We start from the raw sequence: 12,702 nt of genomic DNA, 5'->3' as shown, positions 1-12,702 counted from the left end.
GTTTTTAAAAATCGATTTTTTGGGGGGGCTTCCCTGGTGGCGCAGTGGTTGAGAGTCCGCCTGCCGATGCAGGGGACACGGGTTCGTGCCCCAGTCCGGGAAGATCCCACATGCCGCGGAGCGGCCGGGCCCGTGAGCCATGGGTGCTGAGCCTGCGCGTCCGGAGCCTGTGCTCCGCGACGGGAGAGGCCGCAACAGGGAGAGGCCCGCGCACCGCCAAAAAAAAAAAAGAAAAGATAGATATGGGCTTCCTGGCAGTCTGGTGGTGAAGACCTCACCCTTCCATTGCAGGGGGCACAGTTTCAATCCCTGGTCGGTGAACTAAGATCCCGCATGCTACACAGTGTGGCCAAAAGAAAAGGAAAAAAAAAAAAAGGTTAGATAATAACAAGTGCTAGTGAGGCCATGGAGAAATTGTAATGATTATACATTGCTGGTGAGAAGGTAAAATTTTGTAGCCACTTTGGAAAACAGTTTGATGTTCCTCAAAACGGTAAACGTGAAGTTGGCATTTAACCCAGCAATTCTTACACTATATGTAAAGTGGTCCAATATTATTTTCAGGTAATCTGTGATAAGTTAAACTATATATTGTAAATCTTAGAGAAACCACTAAAAATATTAAAATGAATTAAATCTAATAAGTCGGTACTGGAGGTAGAATGAAATCATTTGGGAGGAAAAAACTCTATCCAAAAGAAGGTAAGAAGGGAACAAAAACCATATGGGATAAAGAGAAAATAAATAGCAAGGTGGTCAATTCCAATCTAACTATATTGATAATTAAGTTAAATATACATGGCCTAAACATTTAATTGAATGGCAGAGTTTGTCAGATTGTTTAAGAAAGCAATGCCACCACTTATGAGTCCGTCTCTTAGCTCTAAATCCTCCCTTCGTTGCCCTGTTTGTGATACTGTAACAGTTCTCTCTTACCACCCGGAATTATATTAAGCTTTATCAATAGAGGGCACTGGAGAGACACTTTGTTCAGAGTTCTTGTTTCCCTTTAGAAGGTTAACCTATGTTATGGTCAGTAATTTTTTTTTTAATTTATTTATTTTTGGCTGCGTTGGGTCTTTGTTGTGCGTGGGCTTTCTCCATTTGCGGCGAGCAGGGGCCACTCCTCACTGCAGTGCGTGGGCCTCTCACCACGGTGGCCTCTCCTGTTGCGGAGCACCGGCTCCAGGCGCGCGGGCCTCAGCAGCTGTGGCACGCGGGCTCAGTGGTTGTGGCACACGGACCCAGTTGCTCCGCGCCATGTGGGATCCTCCCGGACCAGGGCTCGAACCCACGTCCCCTGCATTAGCAGGCGGATTCCCAACCACTGCGCCACCAGGGAAGCCCCGGTTAATAATTTTTGATAATAAACTTTCCCTGTTAGAATTACTCTGTTGTTTCTGTATCCTGTCTGGACCCTGATCAATAAAGAGTTGACACAGGCAGTGGTCCTAGGAGATAACCCCACAAAGATGGGATTTCGAGATTTGTTGGGCTGTGCCCTTGGGCTTGAAGGCAGGGCTGAACTACCTGCTAATTGGAAGTGGAGTGATGGTAATTTTTGGCATGCAGTGACATCACAATTAATCATGCTGTCACCTGTGGTTAAGTGACGAGAGAAGCATGTGCCTTGGGAGGCCAGGTGGCTGTACACTTGACAGTTATGGCAGTATCGATGGCCATAAGGACAATAGTGTGGGGTGAATTATTTCGAGCATGCTTGACTGTTTACCAAAAGACGATAACAAACTCATGTCTTTTAATTCTCAGCTTACGTTAAGGTCTGAGAACCAGAAAGCTTCCGTGACACCTCTAAAACATCTCTCACTTCTTGTAGACCCTAGACTGATAATCACTTAAAATCAAACAAAAATTTAATTGTGTAGCTTGCTGAATTACAATAACGTTTGAATTCACAGTCTCACCAAGTTTTTCGTGTGAAAGGGCATCGGTGGGAAAGAGTGGGATCCTGAAATTCGTAATGGAGACATCTGTTTGGGTCCAAATGAAACTAACAACTTGAATCCTCCCGTCACTCCATGCCTCCCTTGCCTGTGCAAGTAGCTTGCCCTTCTGTGTCTGAGAAGAACAGACTTCTTTGTCTAAAAACGCTGTGGTAACTTCACCTGGGACAGGTGCTTTGAAAGGCAATGCCCAAGACCCACCAAACCACTTCCACAACGGGGTCAAATCTCAGCATTTTCCAGAGGGACAGGACTCCAGAAAAACAGCTTACACACCCAAAGAATTCTGAGAATTTACTAACACATATTTTTAAGCAGATTTATTGAGATATTGTTCACGTGTCATACAACTCACCCACTTAAAGTATATAATTCGATTTTTTTTTTAGTATATTCACAGATATATGCAACCAGCAGAACACAGCATTGAACCAAGACTTTCTCTATCCGCCCTGTTCCAGTGGACCTTGGACATGGATCTGACTCGCGGCCTCCAGAAGCTATTCATTGAGAAATGTTCTCCAGTCTGGGCCCACCAAAGCCAGACCCTCCTCCTGACGAGAAATGAAGAACCGAGGGCTACACCATGGGAACTCCTCCCCTGAAAGGCCTCTCCATCGGCTGAGGCTTTGGGAAGCAGTTATGGAAGAGCACAGCTTCCCACCAGCCCCCGCGAAGCTTGGGCTGCACAGGGTGCCCTGCCCACCACCCAAGAGTTATCGGTCAGACTCCTCAAGTGAAGCATCTTTTACAAGTGGCGGCGCGTCCAGCAACAGGTGTTTCAGCGAGTCGACAATGACTCGAGCGGTCTGGTGGTCTCCCTTTTCAATCTTGCCCCTTCTGGCCTACACTCAAATTCTTAAACTTTAGTTGAATTATTATTATTTGGAAATTCAGATTCCTAGATCCCACCCTCAGAGACTGGTATTCAACAGGGCTCAGCCGCGGCCTAGGAATCTGCATGCTTTCCCAGCACCCCATGATTCCCAGGAGAAGCATTGCTTTAGGCCTTAGCAGACCTTGGAAACATTTACTGACATTCCTCATCATGGAGCAACATTCTATAAAGCCCAGAAGTGTGTTAAATTCTCCCACGTCTTCATACATGGTACACGAAAGAAGTCAGACACAAAAAGTAAATCTTGTAGGATTCCATTTACACAAAGTTCTAGAACAGGCAAAATTAATCTACAGTGATAGAACAGGCACAGAGGTATCTTTCTGGAGATGGAAATGTTCTATAACTTAATTTGGTGGTGGTTACTCAGTGTATGAATTTGTCAAGTGATTGATCTGCACACTTAAAATGTGTGAATTTTATTGTATGTAAATTATACCTCAGTGAAGTCATTTTGAAAAGCTATCATGTGTTGTCTCATAAAAATGCTATTTCAGATATTTAAACACATTGTGAATTTACATGGCGTCACATATGATTCCATCTGTGAGAGCACGTGTATGACTCACTGCTCCCTTCATGCATTAGGCACCGTGTACCAGCAAGAAGTCAATATCCTATCTGTGTATTACACAGGCTCCCGCTTTGTGTAGTAAGACCACTCTCAGGCCCTTGTGCAAGAGTTCTGGGAAGAGAACTGCAGGGAGCACCCCCTTCAGGAAACTGTTTTTAGGAAATTCCTGCATTCTCTCTTCCGCTAGCCCACACCAGACTCCTCTGCACGGACACACACACACACGCGTGTGCACACACACACACACACACAAACCCACGCACACACACACACGCACGCACACGTGCTTCCTCCTCATTGGAAAGGAAATGCTTTGTGAACTAAACACATGCCCCACATGTTCTGTGACCCCGAGACCCCTCAGAAGTCACCAGGGGGCCAGTGGGTCACACCTCAAGGAGCTGACCCTCACACTTGTCAACAGCACCACTGCCTCCCTAGAGTCCCCAGAGGTCAAGAGGAAACTCCACTGGGACCAAAATCACGGCTTTGACCTCAGAAATCAGAAGAGCTCTGACTGCGTGTGATCTGAGGACAAAGGGGTCTGTGCATCCCGAAAGGCCTCCAACAGAAAACCCTCTGGACTGGCAGGTCCGGGGTTCTAGCCCCTGCTCTGCCAACTGACTCACGGGGTCACCTTGGGCAACCATGTCCCCTCTCGGGGCCTCAGTTTACCCGTCTGTAAAATGCTGGTTGGAAGGGTCGAGCAACAACCCATTATTATTTGGCTTAGGATCCCATTCTTCAAACGAAATCCCTTTTAGAAAACAGAGGGTATTGATGATTCAAAGGGGGTTCAGGGGCCCTTGCCTGAGGACCTCCAAGGCTCTCGAGAACTGTTTGAAAACTGTTAGGCCGGCTGAGTTCCCAACCCATGTAGCTGAACTGACTTCATGGAAACTCTCCATGACTCCAATGACCCAACTCCAGCCATGACCCCGGAGTGACTACATCTATCATGACCTCACATAGCTCAGGGAACCCCATATTCCAGATGACCCAAGTCCAGCCACTGTGACCTCAGAATGCCTTCAAGGACCTGTGACCACACATCATCAGACTCAGGGAACTCCAACGTGAGGCAATGCTAATTACACTGTGATCCTTCTGGTATTCGGACTGTGCCTCCCTTGGCTGTTTAAGGAAATTTTTAGCCCTCCTCCCACCCCCCAATCTGCTCTCCCTGTGAATTCAGAAACACCTGTAACTTAACTCCAAATTTAAACGTCACATCGAAGGTAGTGAAGTCCACGTCTAGCCCGAGATAATCACAGCTCCTCCTCCTCTAAGACCCAGACACACAGGAAATATTGTCCTCATCACTCCAGAGCCTTACTAAGACCATGTGCCAGGGCCCGTGCTGTGCACTTTACACAGATCACGTCTGACCCTTATCACCCTGTGAGGTGGGCACTGTCACCCCATTATACAGCTGAGCAAAACTGAGGCTCTGTCACCCAGAGGCGGCACCAGGGCTCTGATGGGCTGTGAACGCTAAGACAATTTTTCTGAGTCCATTTCCTTGTCTGTTAAACAGGATGATGAGAAATACCCTCATAGGTTGCTGGGGGGATTGAGAGTCCACGGAAAGGCCCTCCGTGGAGCACTGAGTGACAGTGGTTACAATAAACGTCAGCTCCAAATACTTGTTACAGACACTGCTTCCTAAAGCACGGACCCCAGTCTTTCATAGAAAACAGGATTTATTTTCACATTTAAGCTCAACACAAAGAAATGTTCCAGAAGTATATTGTGTATATAATCAGTAGATATAATTTATAAGACACACAGAAGAAATCAAAGCCCACCAGGGAATACACACTGACTTCCTTCCAGAGCACATGGCACTTACAAGTCATTTCTGTTTTCAACTTGGGAATTCACATTGACTAGGCACAGCTCGCAGTGGGTCTGTCCCCAGGTTCAGCTGATTCTACCCCCATGGACTCTCCCCAAACACAAGACCAGCAAACCAATGGGATTCACAGTGACTGGGATAAAAGGTCTCAGCCGTGGCACCTTCACAAACGCCCAGACTGTGCTCCAAAGGCCCAAGCTCGTGGCCTGTGCCACCAATTTCAGGTCACACCACAGCCTGGAGTAGGTAGTGCCACAGCTCCAGCTCCAGGGAGTCTTGCTGAATTATTCCGATTAGGAAGACGACATTAAACAGCTCTTACAGCCCTTTACAGCAGCCGGCTTTCCCCCTTGGCCAAAGGAAAGGCAGAAACTGCCTTCAGAGCTAACCCATCACCACCCTCAACGTCCAAGGCACAGGTGAACTTGGGCCGGGCGGTCACAGGAGATGCCAGACGAGGAGCGGTGACACAGTGTCCGTGATGGGTGTCCAGAAACAGGGCGCTGGGGAAGATCAGGCACTGGGGAAGCAGCCCGGTGGGTCCTGTGAGGTCTGACATTCCTGAGAGGCCTTCCAGAAGCACAGAGGAGGTGGAGGGAGCACAGGCAACTCCAAGGGGCCCCCGCGCTGGGAGCCCGAGGCGGCCGCTTGGGTGAGTCAACTCCCTGTTGCCAGCAGCTCCCGCTGGCCTAGAGCCCTGGCCACGGCGGGTTAGCTGACCTGGCCGCAGTCCGTGATGACAATCTTCTTGGATGTCTTCCCACTCTTGGAGCCGAGAGATTCTATTTTCTTCACGACTTCCATGCCCTCTTTGACATGGCCAAACACAACATGTTTGCCATCCAGCCTGCGAGGAGAGGTGAGCCAGGTAAGCAGAAGCGAGGGTGGTGCAGTGTCGCCCCGGGTCACGGCCCCTTGGTCATGGGACCATTTACCAAAAACAGCAGTTCTGAAAGGAACCCATACCGAAAAGCTGGCCCCACCTCTCACAGCTCGGGTATCGAGCCTTGCTGAGCACAGGTGACGGCTCCCTCCCAGGCTACGTTCTGCCTCACCTGCTGTGTGACCTAATCCCAGGTCACTTCACCTGAATCCTGGGAACCTCACCTACAAAAAGCGAATTATTCTCGTTCTGCACAGCGAGATAAAGGGATATTGAACTACTCTGAAGAAATAAGAGGTCTGTGTAAATGGAACCATCTTAACAGTCATAAATTCTGAGGTGAGAGCCGAGATAATACACGTGGTGAACCTATGAGAGTCCCAAGCAGCTCTCAATCCGCAACAGTCCCAAGGATCTAAAGGGCAGCTTAGTTCAGGGCCAGCAAGGCCAAAACTGGTTATACCTCAGGATCCACCAGGGGTTCCACGGAAGGAGGGCAGGCAGAGCCAGCAACAACCTGCCCACCCTGACATCCATGTCCCTCTGGCTCGGAGGGTAGAGACCACTAGTAACTCCCACTACCCAGGTCTCCCTAAAGTCCTTGAAAATGGGCTTTATTTAGTCTTAGCTCCAGGCCAGCTGCTGTCCCCTCACCTCCCTGAGATGCCTCAGGGCTAGGACACAGGGGACTTTGGGCAGAGAAACTAGGTAGTGGAAAATTTACCTGGGAAACATACCTAAAAAACAAGGGCATTGGGAAAAGAGGCTCTAAGGGGCTGGTAGCTATTTGCAGGCCCATGCTAAGACCTGATGAGAAGTCCGGTGTGATATCCAAACGTCTCCTGCAGCATTTTCCAAGGTGCATTCCAAGGTCAAGTAAGCCAGGGAAACAGCGGGTTAAACCAAGAAAACAGGTTTCTGCCACAGGCCATCTTGAGGCCTAGTATGTTCCGCAGCATTTCACAAATATATTTGGTAAAAGAATCCGTGTGTGTGTGTGTGTGTGTGTGTGCGTGCGTGCGCACACGTGCACAAATCACACTGAGAAAACTCCAGCTGACAGTAACAATGGGAAGCTTAATAAGACAGTTACAAGAATAACCCAAATTCTCCCTCAATCCTTTCACAAACCTTCTCCTTCTCTCATACAGACACACAGCCTGGGTGAGGGCTACTGTCCCACAGCAGAGTCCAGCCTCAAACTAGCTTCCCCCTCCAACTGCAAGGCCACCCCATCTTCCCAGAGGGCCTGGAGCCAGGAGCAAGCAACTCACCAGTCTGTCTTTGTGGTGCAAATGAAGAACTGGGAGCCGTTAGTGTTGGGGCCTGCATTTGCCATGGACAGGACACCTGCAAACACAAGCAGGATAACCAGGCTGCCCCCAGGAGGCATCTCACATGGGAGTCACTCAGATGAGCAGATGGGGGAAACCACATCAAAGATGCTTGAGCCAGAAGATCCTGGGGCTCAGAAGAGGGAACCAGGGCCCAGAGGACGCAGCTCCTCAGGGCCTGTCCGCCTCTGCCGCCACAGGAGAAAAGGGCCTCGTGGAAGCTCTCAGTGGTAGAGCTGGAGCGGGACCCCCAGCCCTGAACTCTAGACTTTCCCATGTCGCGCCTTGGGTCTGACATAACGCTGGGGTTTTGCTTAAAGGCTCTCTCCCCCAGGTTCTCAAAGGAAGGTTCGGTTTTGAAACTGAGAGCTCAGAATGAAAAAGCTCTAGGAAAACCCAACAAGCCCACCCAGAGCATTGAAGGAAGGAAGGAGCAACGTCAGATATGGAGCAATCATATGGGGCAATCAGGCTGCTGCCTCCAGGCCTGCTGGGATGGCAGAGGCAGGGTCATAGCTCGGGGCACATGGCCCCGGGACTGGCGACCTGCACTCACCTGGCCCCTTGTGCTTCAGTTTGAAGTTCTCGTCAGGAAAGCGGCTCCCGTAGATGGACCTCCCCCCTGTGCCGTTGTGGTTGGTGAAGTCCCCAGCCTGCGAGCACAGAGCATCGGCTGAGACGTCGCCACCAGAGCTGGCAGAGGGGTGCTACTCCAGCGCTAGGACGCAGCCCCCCAGCCCACCCAGGGCCCACCCAGCCGGAAGCCCTCAGGCAAAGAGGTCAAAAACCATCCAATGATAGAAGGACTAATACAATGCTAAGGAAAATAAGCAACAATAAGATAAAGCTTAGATATTTTCTGCCACAATAACTACCCTGGTTTCCGAATGATTCATTTTTGTCTGAGCGAGTTTTTAAATGCTCCTTAAAAACATCTCGGCCATTCTGAGATGCTTCTTAGTGACCTAGAATTTTCTACCCACAACTCTTGGAGGGTAAATAGGGAGAAAACCAGGAACCCTCATTCCCAAGTGTGGTCTGTGGGAAGCGGCAGCAGCCAGCACAGAGCCAGTTCCCCACACTGAGTCCCCCTCCCTGTCCCAGCATCTCCCCTTCCCAGGCCCAGGACTGAGCCCAGCCAGGGCTGGCGTCATTCCTCACAGCTCGCCTGAGGCTTCCATGGAGCCACGGTCAGAAGAGCCCAGGGGCTGCCAGCTGCAGCAGAGCCCCAGCCCCCGGCCATGGTCATGTTGCTGTTTTCCTGAGGTGGGATCCTCAGGTGACACGGGTGACCTGCCCTGCCCACCTGAAGCATCCCCAAATGCCAATGTGTCCCCAGAGAGGGATGATTCAAAACTCTGGCCCGGGCGTCCCGGTGCTACCATCCCATGCCTCCGAGAGCCCTCCAGCTTTGGAGTCTCTGCCCTTGCCTGCTGTGGTTCCGAGGAAGACCCTAGCCCGGCTGGGACATCCACTTCAGCTCCTGCTTCATCCGCAGCCTCGCCGCAGCTGAGAGCCACGGGGCAGGGCCAGGCCTGTCTCACAGCCACAGCCCTCACCCCTCCCTGAATTTGTCACATTCAACCCACTGCCACTCACCACCATGTGATGACAGCCACCGGGTTGGGGTGGAGGGAAGCGGGGAGGAGAATTCCAGGCTGAAAGGACTTCAAAGAGGTCATGACATCCATGCCCCTGCCTCTAGGTCTGCTGGCCTCAGACACTAGCCCCTGTCTTAGCAGGGTCTGACCTCACACAGGACAACCCCCGGCATAGCTCGGGTCCTGGCCCCGTCCTGGCCCTGGGGCAAGTTCTCGCTTTCAACACCTACCTGCAAAACATCTGACACAGCAAAACTAATGCTTTTGAAAAGAGGCAGACATGACTAAAGAACAGACTCATTTAACCGGGAAAGATGCCCTTCTCTGGAAAGAGGCTCCAAGTCCAGACCTGTGTGTTCTTGTCTGTGCCCAGTCTCCTCCCTCCTCCTCCTCTCTAGCCTTATCTCCCATGCCAAGTGCTCAGTGGGACACACTGTGGGGCATGGGCAGAGACTGTCTGAATGTGCTGGTCCTCCAAAGCGTTCAGATCTAACGCTGAGCACATCCACACCCCGATGCCTGCTCTCCCTCCACTGCTTCACTCTCCCGACCCCGCCAGGCAGGGCCCGTCCTGCCGCCTGCCCTGTTGCTTAACCCCTGGGGCAGGGAAGGCTCTGTGGCAGCCAGGAAAAGCTCCGGCCTCTTGGAGTAAGAGGACAGGCCGAACGAGTGACCGCAGCTGCCCTCCATTCAGTACTTTCCAGGCACATGCACACTGGTTAATCCTCATGAGAATCCTTCGAGGCGTCCCCGTCACTATTCCCACTTCGAGAAGAGGAGCCCAAGGCAGGGAGACGCCCCCGCTACCTGGCACATGAAGGACGGAATCACTCTGTGAAAGGTGGAGCCTTTGTAGCCGAAGCCCTTCTCCCCGGTGCACAGGGCTCTGAAGTTCTCTGAGGGTTGAAGGAAGAGGCAGGTCAGCAGGGCCAGGCCTCAACCCAGGGGCCACAACTTGTTCCAGCCGGCGCCCTCTCTACCTACGCCCCGCCGGGACATGGAAAGACCCCCACCCCTGGGTCTGCGCTGGCTGTGTGACCTGGGACAAGTCATCTGGCGCCCTGACTTCAGTGTCCAAGCACTGTGGCAAGAACACATGCTCCTGGCCGTTCCAGCACCGGGTCAGCGGGGCAGGGAGTCCAAGCAAGGGCTGCGAACCCACCAGCCTGCCCCGTCGGGCACCAGGAGGGAGGAAGTTGTCCCAGAGGAAATGTATGTGTATCTTCTCCTGATTCAGAGGCTGCTACTGGACAGGTGGGCGGGGCCAACCCTAAGGCTCAGAGAGGACCAGTGGCTGCCCCAGGTGCTCAGCAGCTGAGCCACACGTCAGCTCCCATCTAGTCACGGTTCTCACGCCCCAACTGCTCTCACCACCCCCCCCCCACCTTGCCCTGCCCCTCTCTCTTCCATCCAGACTGAACTCAGAAGGCCCTGGGTCCTGACTTACCTGCTGTCTTTGGGACGACATCTGCCTTCAGCTGTGGGGAGAGAAGAGGGACAAGACGGTCAGTCCAGAGGCAGGTGAAAGAGGGACCCAACCCGCACGGTGGCCCAGGAGAGGGGGAAAGCACATCCCTGTCACTTCCAGCCCTCCGTGGGAGGCCACCTAAGCAGCTATCATTTCTGCCAGCTGCTTCCTGAACTCCAGGCTGGGAGGAGGCAGCCTCAATTTCCTAACTTGTCAGAAGAGATGCCAACACCATCCTGGACTACTTCTAGGGGCAGAACTGGCAGAGCCACTTCAGCTGGGCCCAAAGCATCAGAGACTCAAGGCCTGGAAAGAGGGCCCTGGGGAGGAGCCAGTCCAAGCTCCTCAATGGGCAGATGGGAAACCGAGGCTCAGAGAGAGGCAGGAGGGGTGGGGGAAAGGGGAGGCTGGAGTCCCATCTAAGCCTGCCTCTTGCCTCCCAGCTGCAAGAGCCGCACTGGCACCGAACCTTTAAAATAAAGGTCTTCTCCATTTTCCAGAAGAGTGAACTGAGGCTTAACTGAGGCCCCTTTGTTCAAAATGGGCTTGAAGGCTACACCCAAGCTTCTCCTCTGTTACCTTCCGGACTACTAGGTATGTCTCTTGCTCTGTTTTTCAAAAAGGCCCGAAGAGCCAGGGCAGATGCAGAGTGTCACCTCGGAAGGGTGGCTGGGGATGGAGTTGTGGCGATGAGCTCTGAGCACACTGCCTCGACTCCAGGAGCTCTATGCCTGCTCTGGTGGCTGGAGCCCAAGGCCGGGCCAGCCGCCCTGCTGGGAGAGGAGGCGGCCCGAAACCACCTTTGCTACTCCGAGAGCCCAATGGCGAGGTCGGGGCTGGGGCCCGCTCCGCCTTCTGCAAGGGCCACAGTGTGAGCGCCCAGCCGGGCCCGCCGCCCGGACCCCGCAGGCCCCCGAAACCCATCTCGAAGCTCCGGGCCTAGGATCCCGCCCCGTTAAGTCTCGGAGCCCCTCCCGACCCCGGCCAACGGGGCGGGCCCTCCTAGCCTACGATCTGACCTTGAGCTTTCTCCTCCACAGGGGCCTCCCTCCCGCCTCCACTAGTCCAAAGTTCTGAGGGGAGGCCTGGAGAGACCAATCTGATGCCCCTCCTTAGAGATGGGGAAACTGAGGCCCAGAGCCCAGGAGCAGGAAGCAAGGTCACTCAGCGAGCCAGGCACAGCGCCGGCCCGGGGTCCAGAGCTCTTCCGCGACCGTCCCCCACGCCCAGTCCAGCACGGTCCTGTCCGGTGGTCTCACCTCCAGCACCACGCGGCCGAGCGGCTGCCCGTCGGCGCCCACGTCCAGGTACACGAGCGGGTTCCGGGAGGAAGAGGACGGGTCTCGGGAGCCGCTGCTGCAAGCGCGGGCCGCGGGTAGGCGCAGGTGCGCAGAGCGCGGGCCGGAGAGGGGGCCGAGCAGACGGGGGCCGCAGCGTAGCGCCAGCATCGTGGGTGCGGGTCCGGGCAGGAGAGCCACGGGCCAGCAGAGACTCCAGAAGCGAGGGTCACGGGCGCCCAAAGGGCGGAGTTAGCCGCAGCGGCGTGCAGCCGCCTTTATTGGCCCAGCCGGCCTCGTGGCCCCGCCTCCATCCCGCCCCCTCCGGCCTGACCGCGGGCTCCCCCTGCTGGCCCCAGCGGGCAGCGCAGCCCGGCCGGTGGGGCGGTGGGGCGTGAAGTCTTCTGAACACACCCCATCCAGGGCCAGAGACCTGAGGGGCAGACAAGACTTCGCAAAAGGAGGCCGGTTCCATTTTGCGAGGGTCCCAATAGATGAAAAAAGGGGAAAATGCTAAAACGTGGTTAACTCCAAAATACGAGCATCCATATGTTTTCATTGAATATAACAAAAGTCTACGTTTGAGACTTTTGTACGGCTGCCCCTCGCCCCATAGGCCCTGTAGACAGACAGGCGGTCCAGGAGAGACCGTGGCACTGAGAGTCAGTCAAAGAAAGGTGGAGATGAGAAGCGGGATTAGAGCGAGAGGTGGCAGGCAGGCACCTCCCATGGTGACCACCGGCCTCCTTGTCCTATCCTGGGCTTGTCTCCAGATGCTTCTAGAAACCAGTCCCTCTTCCAGACTCAGCCTGGGCCTGTCGTGCTCTTACCAGGCCCCCAGTCCT

General features: G+C 53.5%; 2 protein-coding genes across 3 annotated transcripts in view; one reads left to right on the top strand and one right to left on the bottom strand.

The window, feature by feature from the left end:
- The window catches only part of ZCCHC24 (zinc finger CCHC-type containing 24), a 70,118-nt gene extending 67,535 nt beyond the window's left edge, over nt 1–2,583 (top strand). The window contains exon 4 of the mRNA XM_089897769.1: nt 2,354–2,583. Within this exon, the coding sequence (XP_089753895.1) occupies nt 2,354–2,569 (216 nt within the window). The 3' untranslated portion in view covers nt 2,570–2,583. The remainder of the gene's footprint in view (nt 1–2,353) is intronic.
- On the bottom strand, nt 2,270–12,130 carry PPIF (peptidylprolyl isomerase F). 2 transcript variants are annotated; one of them, XM_022590991.3, is made up of 6 exons: nt 11,840–12,130; nt 10,560–10,590; nt 9,920–10,008; nt 8,068–8,164; nt 7,452–7,527; nt 2,270–6,141 (listed from the first exon to the last, which is right to left on the bottom strand). In XM_022590991.3, exons 1-6 carry the CDS (start codon nt 12,026–12,028, stop codon nt 6,006–6,008), a joined length of 618 nt encoding a protein of 205 aa, XP_022446699.1. In that variant the 5' UTR covers nt 12,029–12,130; the 3' UTR covers nt 2,270–6,005. The 2 variants fall into 2 exon arrangements, with proteins under 2 accessions (XP_022446699.1, XP_089753897.1); XM_089897771.1 differs by lacking the exons at nt 9,920–10,008; nt 10,560–10,590; nt 11,840–12,130 and adding an exon at nt 9,111–9,889.
- Nucleotides 12,131–12,702: the final 572 nt, after the last annotated feature.

This window comes from Delphinapterus leucas, chromosome 16 (genome assembly GCF_059928025.1).
Source record: "Delphinapterus leucas isolate spDelLeu-1000000601 "Yukka" chromosome 16, BTC_Dleu_Yukka2, whole genome shotgun sequence".
NCBI lineage: Eukaryota > Metazoa > Chordata > Mammalia > Artiodactyla > Monodontidae > Delphinapterus > Delphinapterus leucas.
The sequence above is the reverse complement of the archived record's forward strand: the minus strand, read 5'-3'. Positions and strand labels throughout refer to the sequence as shown.

Coding starts and splice junctions, on each gene's coding strand:
- PPIF (XM_022590991.3), bottom strand. CDS start 12,028: ATGCTGGCGCTACGCTGCGGCCCCCGTCTGCTCGGCCCCCTCTCCGGC. Junction 10,009..10,559: donor TGTCGTCCCAAAGACAGCAG/GTAAGTCAGGAC, acceptor TTCAACCCTCAG/AGAACTTCAGAGCCCTGTGC. Junction 7,528..8,067: donor ACTGAAGCACAAGGGGCCAG/GTGAGTGCAGGT, acceptor TTGTGTTTGCAG/GTGTCCTGTCCATGGCAAAT.